Consider the following 22,740-nt stretch of genomic DNA (forward strand, 5'->3'; position numbering starts at 1 on the left):
AGTGTATTCACATTTGTTCAGCATTTTCTTTGTGCCAGACCCGGGGTTAAACCTTTCACCACCGGCATCCCCGATAATCCCATGGTAGTCAAGGGGAGGTGCAGCTTTTGTTGTTCTAAGGGCTGGAGCGGTCAGAGGAGCTGCCCAAGACCTCCAGGTGAGGGTCAGGCTCTGAGGCAGGCTCAACTACATGGCTGTTCTGCTGTCTTTAGCTAGTTGGCTGGTGATCACTTGGCATGGCAACCCCAGAGACCAATACTCAGAAACTTAGCCTCAGACATTCCCCCACCTCCAGGAAGCCCTCTCTGGCTCCTCCCCAGGAGCTTTCTCCCACACTTCTCTCACAGCACTGAAGGGCTCAGACACCGCACATCACCTTGACTCAGCCGGGTTAGGTCACTGTGCCTGCAGGAGGGAGGGTTCTGAGATCTAGGGTCCTGTCTGCTTTGCCCAGGATCATGTGACCGCCCTAGGGAGCAGTACAAGAGGACCCTCCCTGGGGGTCACAGATGCCGTGCATGGTAGCTCAGGGCCACCTGAAGGGGACCACCCTGCTCTTGCCTTAGATCAGCCTACTGATCTTGAGAGAATATCCTAGAAAAGAAACAGCAGGGTTAAAACTAAAAGACCTGATGGAAAACCCCAAGATGGACCGAGCCAAGGTCAGCAGGACCAGGGCACAAAGCGGTTATTTAATTAAATCTGTTCTTACAGGGAAGTCCTTGTTGAGGGACTTGGCCCCCGGGAGGCCACTGGCCTGGGGCAGCTTCCAGCTTGCCTACTCTCCCCAGCTCCCCAGGGCCCCTCCCTGCTGTGGGGACTGTGCACCCAGGACTCAGCCACTCATGTTTAGAGAATCCCTCTGGCCCCAGGAGGCTGGCATCCCTGCACTCCTGGCCAGCCACCAAAGGGTGGCCTCCAACACAGCACAGGTAAGGATATTAACTAGTCACAGCCCTAACTCAGGCCTGAGACGGCTGAGTGGGGGAAGGGCTGACACCAACCTGATGACCTGAGTTCCACCCTGAGATATGGTGGAAAGAGAGAACCAACTTCCATAAATTGTTTTCTGACCTCTACATATGTGCCATGGCGTGTGCATGTGCATACACACACACATACACACAGACTAATGGGAGGTATGGAGGTCCTTGCACTCACAGAAAAGCATTGAGGGACTCCAGGAATATGAATAGATAGACACATGCATGCAAGCATATACATATATGTATGTATGTATACACATATATGTATATATGGGGGGAGGAGTTTCGAGACAGGGTTTCTCTGTGTAGCCCTGGCTGTCTTGGACTCACTTTGTAGACCAGGCTGGCCTAGAATTCACAGAGATCCTCCTGTTTCTGCCTCCCGAGTGCTGAGATTAAAGGCGTGCACCCCCACGACTGGCAGGGCCCAGGAGTTTTAAACATAGAGGGGTTGTTCCTTCCAAGGAAGAAATGCATAACCCGTTACCTGCCCAGATTCCTGGGAGTGGACATGGTTACTACCTCGGTGACCTTTTCACTCTCTGTGTAGCCAAGACCACATCTGATCCTTCTCTGGAACCTTTCTGTGAGCTTGTCAATCGACAGAACCTATCTTTATGAAAGGTCACGTGTACTTTAAGAAGGGCTTTGTGCTTTATTGTGCACACGGGTTTCAGCTAATTATCACCAGCGAGGTTTTCACCAAATTGTGCTGTGCTAAATAGCCCTAAAATAAAGCACCCAGGGCCAGACTCTTGAGGTTTTACACCGGCACTGGCTACTTAGTTGTGTTGAACTGAACTTCCTTCTTGCCTCTCGAGGATTGTTACCCTGCTGGCCATGGTGGTTGCAGAAACCCCACCCCCAACCCCAGCACACATACATACACAACAGATGTGCACACATACATAAATAATTGCTATAAAAAAAAAAGCAGCTGTGGCTCAAGTCTGATAAAGGAGTTCCTCTCTGTGACGTGGTGGGCAGATTTATTTTGGGAACAATTGGGATAGATAAGTGCCTGCCACGGCCAAAATCTGCAAAAGTCGCTTAGAAGCTTCAGCTTCACTTGATCAGGGTGCTGAGCAGGGACCCAGAGCTGGGCAGGGACTTCCAACAAGTCACTGCGCCAGGCTGGGCCACACTGGGGTGGGGTGGGGGGTCTGGAGTCCCATTTCCCAGGAGCTCTGGAATACTGTTCTGTGGAACCAGGTGTCATGTCTAGGGTCGAATTCTTTTGCTGTTTCCAAGGCTTAGCATGTGGAACTCAGAGGAAAGGTCCGGCAAAGGCTGTAAAAGATACAAAGATACAAAGACACAAAGAATACATCAAGGAGTCCATTGTGGGCAGGCCAGGAGCACAGGCCTTTTGAACTCCTGTCTGCCTTGGACCCACCAGGGGCACCGGAAAGATGTGTTTCAGCAAAGACAAAACCCTTAGGCCCCTGAGAGGTCTCGGTGGGTTCCTGATTAGCTACTGACCCATCCATTACCATTACATCCATTTTATAGAGGGGGAAACAGGTTTTGAGAGCTGAGTCACGCGTTTTAGGCTACACGGTAGGAAGCTGGGATTTACAGCCAGGCCTCGTTGGCTCCAGAGCCTGAACTCTCACCTACCCTCAACCATGATTCAAGACTTTATGCCGAGCCTGGGCCAGCTGGCCCCGATGGAAGGCGCAGCCTGGAATGTATCCAACACACGCTAAGGCTGGCTTCTGCCATTTGCGGACAGCAGACAGGCTGGCATTGGCGCCCACCCGCTCCACAGTCTTCCAGGGGTTTAGCCCTGGATGCCCTGGAAGTTGGAACCTGCTTTTTTTTCAATGGCCCCCGGGGGAGCTGCTGCTGTCATGGCTGCCATTTGCTTTGTGATATTGCTAACATGTGGGCGGGTGGGTGTTTGGGTTTGCAGGTGGACCCTCTGGCAGTTGCAAACTTGCTGGGCAGCCCTCCTATGCAAATAGCCTTTGTGACATCCCCTATCCTCTCAGCAGCCTCCCTGTGGCTCCTCACAGCTCAAGTGACCCACCATGGTCTTCATTCCCCTACACATGGGGAGTGCCCTCCGGCCTGCTCCACCTTCTCATCCACAGATTTCAGTTCTGGGCACAGTGCCCCCTCCTGGAGCCACCCTTTCCCTCATTGGAGGCAGCTCCTGCACCTTGCTTGTCATTCCTTGGTATACCTGTGGCCTCCTTATTGATCTAACGGGTGGCTGGTTTAGACTCCCTTCTGACTGACGGGATGTCAAACCCGCCTGTGGGATTTGTTCCCTGTGGAGACCACTGGCTACAGCTGAGCTGTGGCGTTCACTGGATGCCACAACCAATGGTGAGCCAGGGGGCCCTGGTGCCACATCAGTCAGACAGCTGCTCCCTACAGCACTGTCTGGCAGAACGGGAAAGAAGACAAGCTTTGTGGGGCATGGAAGGCACCACTGGGCTAAGCTAGGATGTGTGAGGCAGCAGACTAGAAAGGAGGCAAGGGATCAGCCAGACCTGGGGTTTAGGGTCTGCTTCTATGACATTCTGATGTCGCCCCCTGGTGGCACATGTGGGGATGACGGCTGTCTAGGCAACCATCTCACCTGCACTTACCTGCCGATCTTCAGATCTTCACTTTATTGAAAGCGCCTCTGTTGCCCCTTCCCAGGTTCTGCCACGTTCTTGGAGTCACCTTCTGCAACCAGAACACAGCCCGTCAGAACAGATGTTCTGTTTGAATTCCCAGCCTGGCTCCCTGGACCAGCAGAGGAAGTCCGGATGCCTTGGCACAGCATGGCAGCTGGCCTCGGGCCAGATGAATGCACTCAGTCTGCACGTGCCTCAGCAGGGCTCCTCCCGGCTTCCCTACATTCCCTCTTTACTGGGGACTGACCCCAGGGCCTCAAGCACACTAGTCTGTACCTTTGAGCCTTATCCTTGGCTCTCCTACCAACCCAATCTGCTTTGCTGAATGACAGCACAGGCTGTAGCCACAGGGACAGCCACACCTGCCCAGACCCTCACACACAGCCTTCCGCTGCCCATGCCTCCAGATCCATAGGCTGAGTTTTCTTGATCCCTCCTTAGGAATTCTCGGCAAGGGTGCCCATGGTAAGCCGGGCGTGGTGGCACACCCCTCTCATGCCAGCACTTGGGAAGGCAGAGGCAGGTGGACCTCTGTGATTTCGAGGCCAGCCTGGTCTACAAAGCAAGTCCAGGACAGCCAGGGCTACACAGAGAAACCCTGTGTCAAAAAAATAAAATATATAAAGAAAAAGAAGGAAAAAGGGTGTGCATAGTATACGGTATGTTACATCTGGAGCCATTGTCTCCAGGACCATGACATAACCGCATGGGCTTTATGGGTATTTAAATTTCCTGTCTAAGCTACTTGGTGACAGGAACTGGGTTCATTGTGTTTGCAGACGGAGCCACAGCCTCTAGCCCTGAGTGGTGAGCAATGACTGATAGAGACATGCTGTATGGATGGAAGGGTAGTGGATGGGTGATGGACAGATGAATGAGTGGGCGGGTGAGTGGTGGATTCATGGAGGAATGAGTGGCTGGGTGGAGAGATGAATGGTAGGTAGGTAGAATGAATGGGTAAATAAAAGAAAGGATAGGCAGGGTAGGTAGATAGGAGACAGGATCGGTGAGTGGGTAGATGCATGGGTAAGAAAGGAAGAGCAGAGAGAGGGATGGAAGGAAGAATGGATGGATAAAAAGATGGGTAGGATTGATGAAGAAATGGATGGAAGGATGGAAAAAGGATAGATGGATAGATAGGTGGATGGATGGATGATGGATAGATGGGTGAATGAAAAGATACGTGGGTGGATGGATGTTGAGTATATGACAGATAGGTGGATAAGTGGATGGATAAATGGATGGATGGCTAGGATGGAGGGGAGGATGGATGGATGGATAGAAGATTGGATGGGAGGATGGGCAAATGGATGGATTAAATGTATGTATGTATGTGTGTATATGCATGTATGGGTGGGTGGGTAGGTGGGTGGATATAAGAATAGATAGGTGGATTAATGAGTGGATGTCTCTATGGATTCTCAGATAAATGAAAAATCAGAAAGATGGATGTTGTCTCACCTACCCTCACTCAATTCCCTGAGTGAGGGTAGGTGAGACAACACTGCTCCCATCCCCAGATTCTGACAGAGGCATGGGGACATGATTGCCCTGAGCCCCTGTCTGCCTCACATCTTCCCTGCCCAGCGTCAGAATGACAGGGCTTGGCTTTATTTCTAAAACCCAATTGCCGTTCTGTCCTCCTAGCTCAGTCCTGGGCTTTCACATTTTCTTCCTCATGTAAATGCTTGCTTCCCTTCCTTGTGTCTTCTGCAGAGGAGTCCCTTCTTCCTCTTACCTGGGTATTCCTTGTGAAGCCTCTGCCTCGGGACCCGCCCCTCTGCAAAGCAAGTGAGAAGAGAAAGTTTTCAGGAGCTTGGGAAGCTGTTCTAGTCAGTTTCCGGTTACAGCCCTGAAGATGTTTTGACATTTTGAGGGTCAAAGAGGACCTGAGACCAAAAAGGTGGGGAATTACTATCTGGACCATAAAGCTCTCTGACCACTAGCCCCAGGAGAACTGGTAGCAGAGAAGAGAGAAGACTGTCTTAGGGTGGTCTTGAGCTTGCGAGTTAATGTGTGTATGTGTGTGTGTGTGTGTGTATTTGTGCACACACGCATGCAGGAGTGCATGCCTATGTGTGCTTGGAGGTCAGAGAAGGATACTGGTATCCTGATTTTCATTTCCTACCTTGTTCATTTCCTGCCTTTATGGACCTTTAGGGTCCTGACAATGTTCTATGTCAGTACCTGTGTCCTAAAACATCATCTCTTCTACTCTCTCTCACTCCAGCTCCATCCAATAAATATCTTTCATATGCATGGCGTCTTTAAAAATATATACTAACAGTAGGGTCCTTTGAACCTGGAACCAGGTTGATGAGCAGTGGTCCCTCTGATTCTGTGCACTCCACCCAGTGCCTGGATTTCACACCTGGCCACACTCAACCTTTTTTTTTTTTTTTTTTTTTAACGTGGACTCAGGTTCTCATGCTTGCTCAGCAAGGGCTGTTACCCACTCATCTGTCTCTCCAATCCCATTTAATTCTCAAATGGCCCAAGAAAGCACACACGTCCATTTCTATGGAGGGGAAAGGGAGTGAGAAAGGGAGTGTTTTAACAGGGCTAGGCCGGGGTGATGGTTCTAGTAACGTCCCGGCAGCTTTTCTGTGAGTCTGAGATTACTCTGAACCCGAAGCTTCAAACAACAACAAAACGGTGTCTGTCAGTTACTGTGGCACGCAGCATGCTATCCTGTGCTCCTTCTGCTGAGACCGTTGCCCTAAGGAAAGGTGAGGGACTTTAGAATGTTTCCAAACTCAGATATAATTATCACCAATCATTCCTAAGTGACAGCCCCGAGGTCAAGGCTGGGAGCGTTTGCTTCCACCTGGGAGGCTGAATGGTGTTCCTGTGGGAGGGGAGGCATGCCCAGCACACACGGGCGTGTGCAGGCGCACACGTGCACTTTGCAGCTGGTGGGGCAGGTCCCCAGCCTGGTTCCCCTCACCCCCAGCCCTGTCCCTGTGCCTCACTGAGAGCTGCCATGTGTCTGGGGGACATAAGCACCCCACAGACACCGACTCGAGCCGTAGACTCTACCCACGCGGTAATTCCTACATTGCTGCCGCCAAACCCATTTTACAGAGAGAGAAACCGAGACCAAGAAAGTCTGGTGACAGAGCGAGGCCACTCGGGAAGGAAGCCGCAGACCGTGAGCTGCTTCTCAAGCTCCGAGTCCGCACTCTTGCCCCCATCCCACTTCTGTCAGGCTTGGACATGCTGGTGTGGTCTTGCCGAATAAGCTCTCCGTGCTTAGCTTCCCCGGGAAACGGGTCCGTTTGGAGTCAGACTCCCGAGAACTGGTCTGAACTGGTTTGACTTACCCCAGTCTTAGAAATCAAAGAATCAAATGAGTAAGATCAGGAGACTGGAAGGGCCTTTCTGGGGCTGGAACTGGTAGCCTTGGGGCAGGGCAGTTGGTAGAATGCTGCCTTGCTGGGCAAAGCCCTGTGCCTCCAGCCCCTTATACATAAACCCAGCACCGTGGTTTGTGGTGTAGGCCTGTAATCCCAGCAGGTGAGGGTGGAAGAATCAGAAATTTAAATCCATCCCTAGCTATAATAAGTAGCTAATGCCGCCTTCAGGGGTTCTGTATCTGCAGAACTCTACCCCCCTCACTGTGACCTGGTGCCTAGGGACTGGCAGAGATACATGAGAAGATGCCAATGCATGTGGAGCCATGATGGCCACGTGTCTGGGTTAGCCTGGCTGTTCCTTACAGAACCCCAACGGGCAGCTTGACCACCCTGCTCTCAGCCTGTCACTGCTTCACCCGTGACAGCCGGAGACACATGTTAACGATGACCAACTGCCATCTGAGAAGCAAGGATCCTCAGACAGTTCAAATGTTGTGGGGTTTGGATCTCACAGATGGCTCAGCAGGTAAGCCTGACAACCTGAGTTCGAGTCCCAGAATCCACATAAAAGCCACAGGGCAGAAAATGGACTCTTCAGAGTTGTCTGAAGATCACATGGAGCCTTCGCTTGCTCTTCTCCTCATCACGCACACATACACAGTAATAATGGATTTTTAAAAATTCAAATTCTGTGCTGTTAAAGACAGATCTATCGATGGAAGCATGATCCAGGGTCTCCCAACACCTGTGATTGCCTGGCTCCACTCCCTTCACTCTGCACGCATGTTCTCCCCTGATCTCATGACAACACGAAGCGGCCCCCATCATACAGGGGAGGAGATGGAGGCACAGAGAGATGAAGAGATTGAGCCCCGAGGCCACCCAGGTAGCAGACACAGACAGAGCCAGAGTTACAGGGGAGCAGTAGTGGGGCTAGGGGACACTGAGCCAGGCTCAGGGTGGCAGGGTGTTCTCTGGCAATGGGGGCGGGGCAGGACCAGGGCAGCCTTTGGGGTCTCATTACTCACCCGCTTGTCGCCGCTGCTTAACACACTGCCCACGGTTGGGTATGCCCTGGGCCGCGTCCCCCGGGCGCAGGATGTGGCACTCATAGCCTGAGGGACACAGCAGTGGCTCTGCCCCGTCCTCAGTGGTGCTGCATGCCTCTGCTGTGGGGGGACACGGGCCAGGTCTCAGAGGGCAGACCTGGGGAGCAGACGGCGCACCCCAGCCAGAAAGGCCGATTTCTAGCCCCACCCAGACTCCAGGCCGGGCCTGTACCTCCCTCATAGTGCCTACACGTACGCTCGGAAACCAGGCCACGTTTGTACATACATGGGCACCCACAGAGGCTGCCTCCCACCTGCCTTCAGACTCCAGGCTGTACCTGTGGTTTGTATACAGACACCGCCCATCATCGCCTGGTACACACACACGCAGTCACAGTACCCCAAACACACCATCGCACGCCATGTACACGGGCATACCCTGAAACATGCACACACATCCTCAGCCACATGTGTGCACACAGCACACCCACAATCAACACCTCTACACACGCTTACACACGAGCGCTTGTACTCAGACACACAGACACACGGACACACACACATTCAAGCATTCAACCACAGCCACAAGAACAGGTGTGTGCACAGTAGCACACCTTGATGGACACTGTCCACATGAGGGTGTGCAAAGCCACAAACCCAGCTGCACACACACACACACACACACACACACACACACGTATCCTACCCCCACAAGCCTCTGGGCCTCAGGCCTGTACGTGGATCATTTTAAAAAAACCCTTCCACTCCCCATCCACACAAGGAGCCCTTCTGCAGGGTCTCAGACCCCCTCCTTCTCATTCTCTATCCAGGAAGGAGGCCCGCTGTCAGCGAATGCCTTGCTGTTTTTCTGCACGGGAACCAGCCTGGGTCCGAAGCCAGCAGCTGGGTGACCGTGGGCAGCCTGGTGAGGAGGGAGGGCTGGCTCTGACTTGGGGACCCGGCGCCCATGGCAGGTACCTTGTAGCACTTCCTCAGGACCATCCAGCAGCCAGCCGTTGCCACCAAGCCATCGGGGTTTGGGCTGCACCAGCCAGTCTAGAACTGACAGAGAACTGGGTGAGAGGGAGCTTTCCTGGGGTAGTGCCAGCCTGCCCAGCCTGGGGGGGGGGGAGCAGAGGTGTGTCAGCCTGTAGTAGAGGTGAGGATGGCTCCAGCACACTGCCTCATGGGATACGCCACAGGCCTGCCACAATCAGGCCACCCTCACCCTCCCGTCCCCCAATCCCACAGGCCAAGTGCTAAGGCAGACTCTACCAACTGAGCTATGCCCCACGATTGATATACAGATGTACATGTATTTTGAACTCTTATTTTCCGGGTGTGCGGGTACATGCGGAAGGTCAGGTGACAACTTGGGTTGGTGTGTTCTCTCCTTTGACCACAGGGGTCATCAGGTTGGTAGCAGGTGCTGTTACCCTCTTATCCCCTACTCTCTCATGGGCTCAGCCATCCTCTATTGGACACACACACCCCTTAAAGGGTGGGGTTACATGGAAGCAACATTGTGTCTGGGTGTGTTTATTCCATGCAGGGGTCTCCATGCATGCAGGGGAGGTGGGTGCACCCAGCAGGAGCTGCGGAGGTGCTGACTGAAGGCTGAAGGTGGGCAGCGGGTAGCTCAGTATGAACCCAGCTCAGCTCGTTCTCATCCCCAGGCTGGCATTGCGTCCACCTGACCCCCAGCCCCCTGACCCCAGCTCAGCTTACCTGGCGGAGGTGGCACAGCCTCCAGGCAGGCATAGGCACAGCCATTGTAACAGCAGCGCCTGTGTCGTGGGCACTCGGAGTCAGCCTGGCAGCGCGTGGCCTGGCAGGCCCCTGGGGGCAGTGTCCGTGGGGGCGGTGGGCAGCGGTCTGCGCGGGGCTGCCGGGGTCCCGTGGGTGCAACCTCTTCAGCCTGTGGGGCAGAGTGGAAGGGCATCAGTCTAGCTCTCCACCTGACCTTCCTCCCTGGGAAAATAGTTATCTGGGCAGAACCTGCCACCAGAGTAAGACAGAGAGTGGAAGTGTTCTGGGTTTGACTTGTTTCTCTGTGAGTCCCCAAGAGATGGCTGCAAGACGGAGGGAGGGAGGGAGGGAAGAAGGGAAGGAGGGAGGGAGGATGGGAGGGAAGGAAGAAAAGAGGGAAAGAAGGAAGGAAGGAAGGAGGGAGTGAAGGAAGGAAGGAAGGAAGGAAGGAAGGAAGGAAGGAGGGAGTGAAGGAAGGAAGGAAGGAAGGAAGGAAGGAAGGAAGGAAGGAGGGAGTGAAGGAAGGAAGGAAGGAAGGAAGGAAGGAAGGAAGGAGGGAGTGAAGGAAGGAAGGAAGGAAGGAGGGAGTGAAGGAAGGAAGGAAGGAAGGAAGGAAGGAAGGAAGGAAGGAAGGTAAGGGGGGCATTTTGCAGCATGTGCTGGAGCAGTAGTCTACATGCTAAACATGCTCCCTGTGAGACAGCCTTCATCTGTCTGTCTACAGGGGTCTGCACATACATGGATGAACCTGTAAACACACATGCAGATCCATGTATGTGTATATTTCTGGATAAACTTCTTTGTTGTTGTTGTTTGTTACAGTCCATCCACGTACCTAGACATGGATGACTGAGAATTCACAGATCACACACAGAATATAGCCACACCATCTTGAGTAAATCTCACACAGTAACATGGAGGTGGAAAAGCCACCGGGGAACATCTCTGTGCCCTCTTTCCTTACACTAACCCAAAGCCAGGCAGAGCAGATGCCTGGTGTGGGGAGTCAGAGAGGCCGCTGGGGCACTGGCTGGCCAGGGCAGGGTGCTCCAGGCAGCCCACCCTGGGTCCCTCTGACAAGACTCCATCCATGCTGATCACAGTGTCATGATGGAACTTGAAATGAAATGTGAGGAGGACAGACCATTAGACATTCACACACACACACACACACACACACACACACTCAAACACAGGTGGCACACACACAGGTGGTGTGCACACTCACACATGCACCTAGACAGAAGAAATTGATACAGAATAGGTTTGTGGGGGAAGCACTGTCTGCCTCCAGGCCTGAACTGTAACTTTCACTCAATGCTTTACCTGGTCACTTCTCCCAACCTCTCAACCAGAGTCAGCACCTGCGGATAAGATGCCAAACGGATTTCCCCCCACTGGCTCATGTGTAGAACACTTGCTGCCCAGAAGGTGGCGCTGTTCGGGGAGGATGTTAGAAACTCTAGGAGGGAGGGTGCCGTTGGAGGGATTAAGTCATGGACCTATGCCTTTGAAAGGAGATACTTAGTCCCTTCCTGTCCCCAACTTCCTGAGTGCCATGAGTAAGCAACCTTCTCCACCTCACATTCCCAGGGCCGGGATGCTCTGCCTTGGCAGGACCCACAGCCAGGGAGCAGCTGACTATGGACTGAACTATAACTGTTTCCTGCAAGTACTGTCACAGTGGTGAAACACCTGACTGACAGGGCTGGTGCGCTGGCTACATTTATATCAACTTGACACAAAATACGGTCATCTGAGGGGAGGAAACCTGGAATGAGAAAATGCCTCCTTAAGATCTGGCTGTGGACCAGCCTATAGGATATTTTCTTCATGAGTGGTTGATGTAAGAAGGCCCAGCCCATTGTGGATGGGTTCACCCCTGGGCTGGTGCTCCTGGATTCTGTAAGAAAGCAGGCTGAGCAAGCCATGGGGAGCAAGCCAGTAAGCAGCACCCCTCCGTGGCCTCTGCATCAGCTCCTGTCTGCCTCCAGGTTCCTGCCCTCACTGCTTTTGATGATGAGCTGTTACCTGGCACCGTGAGCGAAACAAACTCTTTTCTCTCCAGGTTGCTTTGGCCACAGTGTTTCATCACAGCAATGGTAACCCAGCTGAGACAGCTGGTGGGATGGCTCAGAGGGAAAAGGCCGTTGCTGCCAAGGCTGGTGACCAGTTTGATCCCTGGGACCTATACGGTGGAAGGAGAGAGCCAATCCTGACAAGTTTTCTTTTCACCTCCACATGCATGTTCTCCCCCTCCCCCAAAAACGTTAAAAAAAAAAACAAAAAACAAAAAGCCTGACTCTACACCTGCAAGAAGTGACACAGAGCTGGAGAGGTGGCTCAGGGTCAGGAGCTCTTGCAGGAGACCCGGATTTGATTCCCAGCATTCTCACGGCAGCTCACAGCCAGAAAGGAAGCCCTTGGGAGGTGGAGAAAGGAGGATCAGAAGTTCAAGGTTACTCTTAGCTACATAGCAAGTTCAAGGCCAACCGGGGATACACGAGACCCCGTATATAAAAAAGAGTTGGAAAAAATTCATAATTCAATTACCAAATGTAAATTACTGTCGTTATTTTGACACCTGTTCTTCCTACCTCCCCCATGCATATACATACATACGTTAAACATATACTCTGACTAATGTGCGTACACACATAGCCAAGATCTGATTATATAGGTCACTTCATTATATATACACACATATGTGCTTGTGTGTGTGTGTGTGTGTGTGTGTGTGTGTATTTGGTTTTTCAAGTCTGGGTTTCTCTGTGTAGCCCTGGCCTCAAACTCAGAGCTTCTGATCCTCCTTTCTCCACCTCCCAAGTGCTTCCTTTCTGGTTGAAAATGACTGCTGGGGTTCCCGGAGGCTTGTGACGGACCAGAGCAAGCTGTTCAAAGCAGTTCTGGCTAAGGTAGTGCTTGCTGGAGCTGGAACTGTATGTCTGCAGCAAGCAGCCATGGCTGCTGGGGAGTGCCTCACTGCAACAGCAAGCAGCTGTGGCTGCCGGGGAGTGCCCTCATTTCAGCAGCAAGCAGCCATAGCTCCATGCCGTGCCCTCGCTCCAGCAGCAAGAGGCCGTGGTTGCCATACATTTTCTTCATGGTCTCTGTGGAGTGTTCGAAGCAGCTGGGCTGCATAAGAGGAGTCTAGCACAGAGAAGGGTCTAACAAAAATCAGGGGCCAAAGACCCTAGTGCTAATCTTCTTAAAGGAAAAACAAACAAGAATTAAAGGGTTGTTCGCATCAAGTCTGTCTTTAACTTTAACAGTGTTTCCCCGTGTTTAGCCATGCCCTGCTTCACCCATTTGCATCCGCAGCCCACCGAGCTGTCTCCTCCAGTGTGCTTGGAAGAGGAACCAGCTCCCCCATAGTCATGGTTGCTTCAAATCCGTGGCCTGGGAGTCGGCACCTAGCTCTGCCGCCCATCTGCTGTGTGACCTCTCTCCATGTGGGGACAACATAGCACCTCTCTGGGTTTTGTGCGGATTAGACACGCTGAGACATGTACAGTGCCTGGCGTGGCCTTTGTGTCTGGGTGGAAGCTAGCTCGGTTCAGCGGTAGCCATTCATGTAGGCCGGTGTTTCGCCTGGGAGACTGCTCCACGTCTATCTTCTGGCTGGATCGCCTTTCAGCCCTCAGCATAAACATCCTCCTGAAGGTGGCCTTCGCTCACTAGCAATCCTTACACACCCGTTCTGAGCCGCCATGCACTACTGCTTGTGTCCTGCAGAGGGCGTCTGGTCACAGGGGATAAGTCCAGCTCAGGCTGTCCGGGAGTTGGCATTAGAGCAGGCAGTCCAAGAGCTGGGGCGCAGGTAGAACCAAAAGCAAGCAGGGCGAAGGCAGCCGGAGTGGAGTACCCTGCCCTATCGCCTGCTTCACCCAGAAAATCTGTCTCTTCTGGCTTGTACAGATTGCTCATTTGATTTGGGAAAAGTCGGGGGCTCTGTTAGCAAACAGTTTGCCTTGCAAGCGCCATTACCTGAGTTCCATTCCCAGCACCCTTGTTAAAAAAAAAATCCAGGCCCACTGAGAAATGCTTGTGTTGCCAGTACAGGGGAGGCAGGGACAGGCCAGCCTAACTTCGTGAGTTCCCTGTCTCAGACAAGGTGAGCAGGGCCAGAGGAGCACCTGAGCTTGCCCTCTGGCATCCACACACAGGCACACACTTGCAATCACATTTGTACTTCCCGAGTATTTACAAATATCTCCACCCCAATGCACCCCCAAATCTACCCACACACTCAGACACACAGCTCTCCCCCATCTATACAAGTCTACCCATAAATACGCATACGTATCCTCCGAAACACATACAAAAATAAAGAAATGAAGCAAAGGAACGAATAAGAGAAAGACATGGCTAAGCAACTGGGTAGATATGGGGAGAAAGTCCTGAGGTTAGAGGTCCCCCAGAGACCCAAGGGAGACCTGTGTGGGGCTTCTGACCCCCTCGGTCTTCAGTCTTTAGCATCCCGCTCCTGTCTCCCACATTCACACTGTCCCCAGTTGCTTGGAAACTGCTGGCAGGGGCCATACCTCCCACCCCCCACTCCACATCCATCATCTGGAGGATTAAGTGAACTGCTTTCCTTCAGCCTCACCAGCTCTAATCCTGATCCGCCATGACAGCCATGCTGGCCCCCTTCAGAGGGTGATTGAGAGCCACCGGGTACAGTCAGGTTTTCCTCACAGGAGGCCCCATGTGCAGACACCGTGGTTCCCTGGGGGTCAGCAGGAGTCTCTTCTCTGACCTCCTTGGCCTCCTGTCCCATTAGCTGGTCAAGGACAGCCCGAAGGAGGGGTCTGCGGAGGGATCAGCTTTATCTGGGCCGCTGTTGTCCCACGGGAACAGCAGTGAGAAGGACAAGGCTGATTCTCACGATGGAAATAAGTACCTCAGCCTCCTTCCTGGCAACAGATGATCTCTGTTGTTTGAGAACTGAGGGCCCCTGATTAAAGGGTTGTGAAGAACATTCCCGGTCCTGCAGGGTGATGCTTAGAAAAGCTCTCAATAAAGGGTACTTGCCGAGATCTGAGAAACTCGAAGAAACAGGCTGTGCTCTGCAGCCCCTCCCAACGCAGGTTAAAGGCCTGACAGCCCCAAGGGTCAAGCCAGGACTGGCTCTCCCAGCCCCACCCTCCTCCTCCTCTTACTTTTGTCTTCCTTGTGCCCCCTCCCCAGATGTCCTCCTGTCTCCTGCCAGCCAGCCAGCTACCCCTTCCTTACCTGGCTAGTCACTTGTGTACTCTCTGCTCACATGCAATACCTTATTCAGCCTTTTGTCACTCTTGGATATACCAGTGTGCATGTGTGTACATGTGTGTGTGTGTGTGTGTGTGTGTGTGTGTGTGCCTGTACCTGCCTGTATGTCTGTATATCTGTTTCTGTGTGTTCCTATCTTACTAACATCCCACATTCTAAAGACAAGACAGGGCTAGCCTGGGTATCATATTCCAGAGGCCGCCATGATGCCATGGTCTATGATTTGCATCAGGCCTCCTCTCCATACAGGCTATCCACTCTGCCTGCTGCTTTGTTCATCCTTTGACCTTGAGCCCAAGAGCTGGATTTACCTTCCCACAGACCCAAGAGGAAGAGGACAGGCCAAGGCAGAGTTGAGGTGATAGGCTTAGGTTTAGGAATCAGACCAGTTTGGGGTTGAACCTTGGAGCTGTGGGGAAATCAATAGGGAAAATCACTAACTCTGCAAAATGGGCACATGAGCCATAGTTGCCGTGGTTGTGGTAAGGCTTGGCCTCTAACCCACAATGCTTGACCCCAGTTAACACTGATCACCACTGCCTCAACCTCGTCTGACTCTGTGGCTTCTGGGGCCTCCCTTCCCATCGCAGTGACATTCTGTCCTACACCAATGCCCTTATCTCTCCCTGTCTCCCTCCCACACATCAGTCACAGGGAGAGATTGGCTTGGGCAGCTCCAGCACCGTAGGCTGTTGTGTGATGCTAGGACAGGCTCCAGCCACCCGGCAGGAAATGGGACAAGAGCACAGCAAACCCCTGACAGAAGCGAGCAGCTCAGCCAGACGAACAGCATCCTTCATGAGCCCCACCCCCAAGGTGACATCCTTCATGAGTCCCACCCCATGGTGACCAGCCTTCATCTGCACCCCCCCCCCCCAAGGGCTACATATCTTAAGGGTACACCCATACACCTGCCTGGGTACCGCTCAGAATTCTCTCAGCTCAATGTGCTGGACCTGAGCAGAGCAATTCCTTAAGCTCTTCAACCTGATGGCTGCAGAGAGTTTCCAGCACCTGTGTAGGTGGACAAAGCCCTTTTTGGTTGCTGCACCCACAGGAAATGGGACAAGGCTCTGCTTTCCCCGGGTGTGGGAGCATCAGCAGAGTCCAGGAACAGCCAGAGAAGGCTAGTGGATAAGTAATGGGTCGTCTGCAGGCTGGAACATCACATGGGCTTTGGGGTAAGGACAAGAATGAGCCACATCTACAAACCTGCCACATGTGGCCGCATGCAGATTGTGTGCAGGGTGAATCTGCCACACGCACACAAGGAGGCCCAGAGCAGGGAAACCCACAGAGACAGAGCCTGGCTGCTGGGAGGATGAAGTGACTGCTTAATGGGCATGGGTTTCCTTTGTGGGGGAGGGAAGGAAAGCACTTTGGGAGCAGAGAGAGTTGGTGACTGCCTAGCACTGAACACACACATACACACAGAGAGATACACACACAGACACGGATACACACACACACACACACACACACACACACACACCAGACACAGACAAAGATACAGAGACAGACACACACACATACGTGACACAAACACACATGCATATCAGACACAAATACACACACAGGTAAGACACAGATAGACGCAGATACACACACCAGACATAGACAGACAGACACACCAATGGTTTATCTTGGGCTGTGGATGCAGCTTAATGGGTAAAGTGCTCACCTAGCATGTACAGAGACTAGGGTTCAAGCCCCAGCCCTGGAGAGACTGGTTGAGGCACACATACCTGCAACCCCAGCACTCAGAAGGTGGAGACAGGAAGAGTCCAGCCTGGGCTACAGGAGATCCTGATTAAAAAAAAAAAAAAAAGTAACAATAAAAAAATCTTATGTCATGCACAGTTCAACTCAATTTAATCTTTTTTTTTTTTAAAGCCAGGCTGGCCTTGAACTTACAGAGATCCACCTGCCTCTGCCTCCCGAGTGCTGGGATTAAAGGCCTGCACCGCCACCACCTGGCTAATTTAAACAGTATGAATAAAAAAATAAATACACGTGCTGTCGGCAGGGCTCATGAAAAAGCGGAGGTCCACACAGACAGGGGAGTGTGGAGGAAGACGGCACACAGACTCTCCTCAACCCTCCAGCTCTGGGCTGTCTGGATTCTTTTGAGGGCAAATATCAGTGCTGCCCCCATCAGAAAGAGCTGTGGGATGACCTCCATGTAGGACTGGCACCCCATCTGCGAGACTGCCCTCACCCCACGCCTCCCCGACACTCTCCACCCCTTCATTCCACAAGAGAGCTTTGCCCTTCTTTGGAATGTTCTAGAGACTTCATAGCTAGACCAATAAAAATGTCCTCCAGGACTGGTTTGCATGGTGGAGGAAGAAAGCCAACTTTCCTCCGAGCCTCGTTTGCCCTTCCTCTGGAATTTGGACGTCAGAGATCTAAAAATAAGCATCTCCCTGGCCCACAGTGCTGGGGTTGAGCGTGAGGATACACGGGGCCTCTACAGCAGGCCACGGAAGGGGGCAGAACTCAGGCAAGGCTTGGGCCCTTCCCAGGGCAGGGGGATCAGAAGGGCAGAAACTTCAGCAAACAGTGCTGCTATCAAATGCACATATGAAGGCCCTCTAGAACTTTCTCTGCTTCCTTTATGTTCTGGGTCATGGGCACATCCTTAGCCTGAGCCTGTGCACTTCGGGCACTCAGCTGGATCTGAGGAGTTCTGGATCTGAGGAGTTCTGGGCTGGACCCTAAGATACAGCCCCTGTCTTCACTTGGCCCAGTTCCAGACGAGCACACTAAGCAAGTGAGGCCCACCCCTAGAGTAAGCCCTCTGTGTCTTTTGTCTTCTACAAAAGCAGCCAGTGGAAAAAATAAACAAATCTTGCTGATAAGAACCACAGGAGCAGAGAATACAAGCAAGATACCACGAAAACAAGCATGGTGGGGCATGTCTCCAGGCAGAAAGGAGAGGCCAGAATGGGAGGTTCTGGGGTGAGGGCCTCTGTGAAGGGGACAGAGGTGGTGCTTGCCCACAGTCCCAGCTGCTGTGGGCTCCAGGTACCTTCATAGAGTTCACACACACGCAGAGATACACCCACATATGTGTATACACATGCATGCAAGCACACACCCATAATATCTACATCTACATCTGTGCAGATGCATACGCAAACACGCACATGCCTCTGAGTGTGTATGCTCATACATACACATGAAGTGATGCTTGGCAAAGAGCAAAGGCCTGGGCTTTTTATTTTTATATGTGTATGGACATTCATGTATGTTTATGAACCATGGTGTGTGCTTGGTGCCTGCATCGGCCAGAGTGGGTGATGGATGCCCTGGAACTAGTTATTCAGTTGTGAGCCATCAGGAGGGTGTTGGGACTCAAACCCAGATCCTCTGGAAGAGCAGCCAGTACTCTTAACCTCTGAGCCACCTTTCCAGCCCCAGATCTGGTCTCTTCTTGAACCCACAGAGCACCTGCTGCTGTATCCCACACTGCAGATGAGGGAACTGAGGCTCAGATAGATGACAACCCTAGGCTTTCCCCTCCTTTCCCCTCCCCGGGGCCTTGATTGAGATGACAAAGATGCCATTCCTCTCTGACCCTTACTAGGAGTCACTCAGGAAATGACCTGGCCTTGCTCTGGGAAAAATCCAGTCCCCAGATAAAAGCTGCTTCGCTGAAGGATGTGCTTGGGAGCGGGATGAGACAGGGAAGGGATGTAGGCAGCAGGGGGAGAACAGCCAAGTCCTCAGAGCACCATGTCTGTGCTGAGCGCCCCTCCCAGCTGTGAGCTAGCGGGCATTCCGGCACCGTAATGAAACACCTGAGCAAGTCAGCCGGTACAAGGAGAGGTTTGTTTGGGCTCAGGGTTTCGGGGGGCTCACTCTGGATGCTGGCTCATTGCTTTTTGCCGTGAGCAGCAGAACATCTCAGAAAGGGGCAGGGCGAGGAAGTGGGGAGACAGCTGAGAGGAAGGGGCGGACAGATTATCCCTTCAAATGCATGCCCTTGGTGAGCTCCTTTCTCCACCAGGCCCTGCCCCCTCACGTTCTCAGGAGCATCCTGGTCTCATCCTGACTGTCCAGTAGGGGTCTAACCTGTCAGTCACCTCCCACAGGCCCCTTCTCTCAACACACTGTCTTGGGGACCAGACCTTCAACACACAAGTCTTTGGAGAACATTCCAGACCAGAGTATAATGAATTATCTATCCATTTTAGACAGACTGGAATTAACTTTTAACTGTCACTCTGTTCTCAACAAAAGAGGCTCCTCTTAAGGCTAAGTTTGCTGCAGACAACTGCAGACAGGGTCCCCGGCCCTGACCAGCCCACAGCCATCACGGGTTCAGCAGCAAGCTGTGTGAGGGGAGTGAGGCCGTGGGTGCCATCTCTTCCGGTTACCCTCAGGCCTCTGTTGAAGGATGGCCTGAGACCCAGAGAGGGGCATTGAGTGGCCCGAGGCTGCACAGCTCCTGAGGGGTGAACACAGGACTTCTAAGCCTAACCTCCGAGTCACGCCCTGGCTTTCTCTCCCTCCCAGTTTCTTTCTCTCTGGCACGTATGCCTGTCTGAGCGCCAGGGAGGGGACAATGTCTGTGGATAATGCAAAGCCCCGGGATTGTGTCCAAAGGCAGCACAAGATACAAAGAGCTTGGACCTGGGGAAAGCGGAAAAGCCCTTCTCCTTGCAGCCTTCTCTCTCCCTCTAGCTGAACCCATCTCTAGACGGCCTCTGGCCTCTGAGAAGGTGTTCATCTTGAGCCCAGATCAGCCTCAGCACAGATTAATTTCCCAGTTCCGTCCTTCTTGATCTAGCAAACTCATATATGCTCTTCAAAGCCCCAGGTCAAATGTCTCCAACCCTAAAAGGCCCTCCCTGTTGCTCCTGGGCAGGGCTGAACATGCTTACTTTTCTGTTCCCATTGCATTTGTTTTCAAGTCAGTGTGCAAGAATGCTCCGGGTGCTGGCTTACTTGCACGAGCCTGGGCATTGCACAGCAGCTCCAGCCCCAGGAACCGCATTCCCCCCAGGAAGCATGCATTGGCACTTTCGGCATTCTTTGATTTGAAGCCTGTGAGACACAGAGCGCGTTCTGCATACCGAGCTGCATGTGTGCCCAGGCATGTGGCTGTGTGCAGTGTCACTGCAGGTTCACTGTCCCCTTGGTCTGTACCCCCTTGGAGGGTGCCCACCTCACACCCACACTGGTCCTTTCCTCGTCATCTGTCCCCTCAGTGCTTAAGAGCTAACACACCCAGGGTTTCCTTCCTCTCTTTCACGCTCTGCTGCCCACGCTGCTGTGTAGACACCCTAAGCCGAGAACCGGCAGACAAGCTCCCCACCCAGGACGGTGCCCACCGAACGGCGATGCCTCAGCCCCTCGAGCTGTGCAGCTATGGGCTTGAGTTCTAATATCCAGAAAGCATATAGAGGCTGGCAGCAGAGACAACCACTTGTGTCCCAACGGCTTGGGAGGCAGGTGGGGTGCCCAGGTCAAGCTGGCCAACTAGGCCACCCACCTAGGGAACCGTGGGTCTAGTGGGAGACCTCAGTAAACAAAATGGAGTGATCATGGTAGATAGGTGTCACCAACTGCCAGCCTATACACACATACACATACACACATGTACCCATATGCACTGCACACACCTGTAAACACACCTACATGCATGTTACACACACACACACGCACACACACACACACAAAATCCCACATATTCACTGAGAGGAATTCATCACTCTGTCTCTTGCAGAGGAGATTGCTGGTGTCCACAGAAGTCAAACAACTTGCCTGAATTCACGCAAAGACAAGCCCTGACTTAGACTCAGCCATTGGGTTCCACCATGCCTGCCTGCCACTGACTTTCTTCTCAGAAGCTTCCTGGGCACCGCTGTCATTTGTCCCCAGGCAGCCTACCTCACCATGGAGGGGAGAGCAGGTCTCCTCATCTTGTACATACTTACAGGCTGCCATATAGATCTTTGCCCGGCATGTTTCCTGCCTGGTCAGGCTTCAGGCAGGAGGGGACCAAACGCTCAGTTCTGCGTCCTCAGACCCTTTCATTAGACCTGCTTTCCAGGAAGAAGGATGCTTCACTTAAGCTTCAAAAGCAAAATCTCCCCATGGGGGCGGACCTGTCTCTCGCCTCCTTGCTGGTAGGAACGGGTCCTGGGAGGACCCTGAATCCTGTCTGCCCACCACCCGAGACAGCTCCCACAGGGGAGACTCACACCCCGCTGAGAAACCACAGCAACTGGTGACCTGTGTGCCCCCCACCACCTCCCACCACAGAGGCCCCTCCACCCTTTCCAGCACTTACTCGGAACTTCTCGGCCAGCCTGGCAGGCAGCAATGCCCCCCAGGTGCCCTGGGCAGAGCTGGCACCCAGTAGCAGCAGGAAGCTCAGAGCCCAAAGGACCTTCCTGCCGCAGCTGCCCATCCTGAGGCTGGTGGCAGGGTTTCCTCCAGCACGAGTGACCTCCTCCGCAGGCCCGGGAGAGGAGGCGAGAGGGGTTAACAGGGAGGAGGGACGCTAGCCTGGGTGGGGCTTGAGAGAGGACCGGGAGTGCTCTGCCTGCCTTGGCTTGGTCCTCCACACAGGGTCCCCGGGATCCTGCTTCCTCAGCCGGCACCTGCTCCCTGGGTGATGGCTGGTCCCCAGGTTATTTTTAGCCCACCCTGTAGCTCCGGTGACCAGGGTGGCCGAAAGCTGGACAACTCAAATGGCCAGGCAGAAGGAGGAGGGGGCACCAGTTGAGACGTGGCCGGGAGGGGCCTGCCCCTCCTCCCTAACCAGTGAGCTGCTGCTGCTGTTGCTTCTGCTTCTGCTTCTGCTGCTGCTGCTGTTGCTGTTGCTGCTGCTGCCTCTTGCCTCCAGCTGGGCTGCTGGCTGCTGCTGCTGCTGCTCCCAGCACTGCCTGTGACTGTCCGCCCAGGAAATTTTCTGTGGCTGTAGGGAAGGAATAGGGACCTCAGGAGCCTATGGTCCTGTTGTGGGGAAGCAGACCACCCCCTTGTCTCTGGGTGCCTGCTCTGATGTGACTCTGGGATAAGGTGGCTTTGCACAGGAAAGCATCCCTCTGCACTGAGGGCTCAGGGGCAGGGACCACTCCCAGCACCTACCCTGCCACCAACAGGCTGCCTGACTGCCTGCGCATGCGGAGGTGGGCGTAATGTGCATGTCCACTTCTCGTATGCAGACACAGAGGGGGAAGGAGGGCCCATGCTTGTTCTGACATCAGGCGACGGTATGGGGTGGAGGTGTGATTCCAGGCCCAGAGCACCCCCTGAGGGGCTCCACAGAAAAGGTCTGGTCAGCGGTCCCTGCAGCCCCAGTGGCATTTGCATGGGGCAGGGGGCCCTAGGACACAACACACACGCTGAACACTGGCACCTGTGAGAGGGCTCTGAGGCACACCGCATGAAGCTGAGCGGCGTGCTGGCACGGTGGCCCCAGCAGAGCAGGTGTCCACAAAGGTAGGCCCGAGCTCCCACCCACCACCATCAGGAAGCACCCTAAAAGCAGCTCCCAGCCCCCATGTTCTTCCGCACATGTGCCTACACTACATTCTTGGACAGCAGGCTCTTGGCGCAGCTCCTGGGTCTCTCCGTGGGTGGCCCGGCTTCTGCTGGGGGATGATGCTCTGGGGCGCCCTCTTGACCTCCCCCTGCCTTCGCTGTGCCAGGTCTCCTAGTTCCTACCAGGAAGGCTCTT

General features: G+C 53.5%; 1 protein-coding gene across 2 annotated transcripts; it reads right to left on the reverse strand.

The window, feature by feature from the left end:
- Window positions 1-1,940: 1,940 nt before the first annotated feature.
- Window positions 1,941-22,084, reverse strand: Wfdc1 (WAP four-disulfide core domain 1). 2 transcript variants are annotated; one of them, XM_060391887.1, is made up of 7 exons: window positions 21,346-22,084; window positions 9,753-9,942; window positions 9,003-9,086; window positions 8,004-8,144; window positions 5,358-5,399; window positions 3,577-3,668; window positions 1,941-2,276 (listed from the first exon to the last, which is right to left on the reverse strand). In XM_060391887.1, the coding sequence occupies exons 1-6, from the start codon at window positions 21,463-21,465 to the stop codon at window positions 3,610-3,612; spliced, it is 636 nt and encodes a 211-aa protein (XP_060247870.1). In that variant the 5' UTR covers window positions 21,466-22,084; the 3' UTR covers window positions 1,941-2,276; window positions 3,577-3,609. The 2 variants fall into 2 exon arrangements, with proteins under 2 accessions (XP_060247870.1, XP_021486752.1); XM_021631077.2 differs by having other exon boundaries at window positions 3,587-3,668; window positions 21,346-22,080.
- Between the last annotated feature and the right edge of the window lie 656 nt (window positions 22,085-22,740).

The sequence above is a fragment of the Meriones unguiculatus genome, chromosome 10 (assembly GCF_030254825.1).
Source record: "Meriones unguiculatus strain TT.TT164.6M chromosome 10, Bangor_MerUng_6.1, whole genome shotgun sequence".
Taxonomy (NCBI): Eukaryota; Metazoa; Chordata; class Mammalia; order Rodentia; family Muridae; genus Meriones; species Meriones unguiculatus.

Excerpts from the sequence above, each read along its gene's own strand:
- Wfdc1 (XM_060391887.1), bottom strand. The coding sequence starts at position 21,465 with ATGGGCAGCTGCGGCAGGAAGGTCCTTTGGGCTCTGAGCTTCCTGCTG. Across the intron at positions 9,943-21,345 it reads GGCTGGCCGAGAAGTTCCGA|GCTGAAGAGGTTGCACCCAC; the intron begins GTAAGTGCTGGA and ends TCTGCCCCACAG. Across the intron at positions 5,400-8,003 it reads TAAGCAGCGGCGACAAGCGG|AGGGGCGGGTCCCGAGGCAG; the intron begins GTGAGTAATGAG and ends CTTGCTTTGCAG.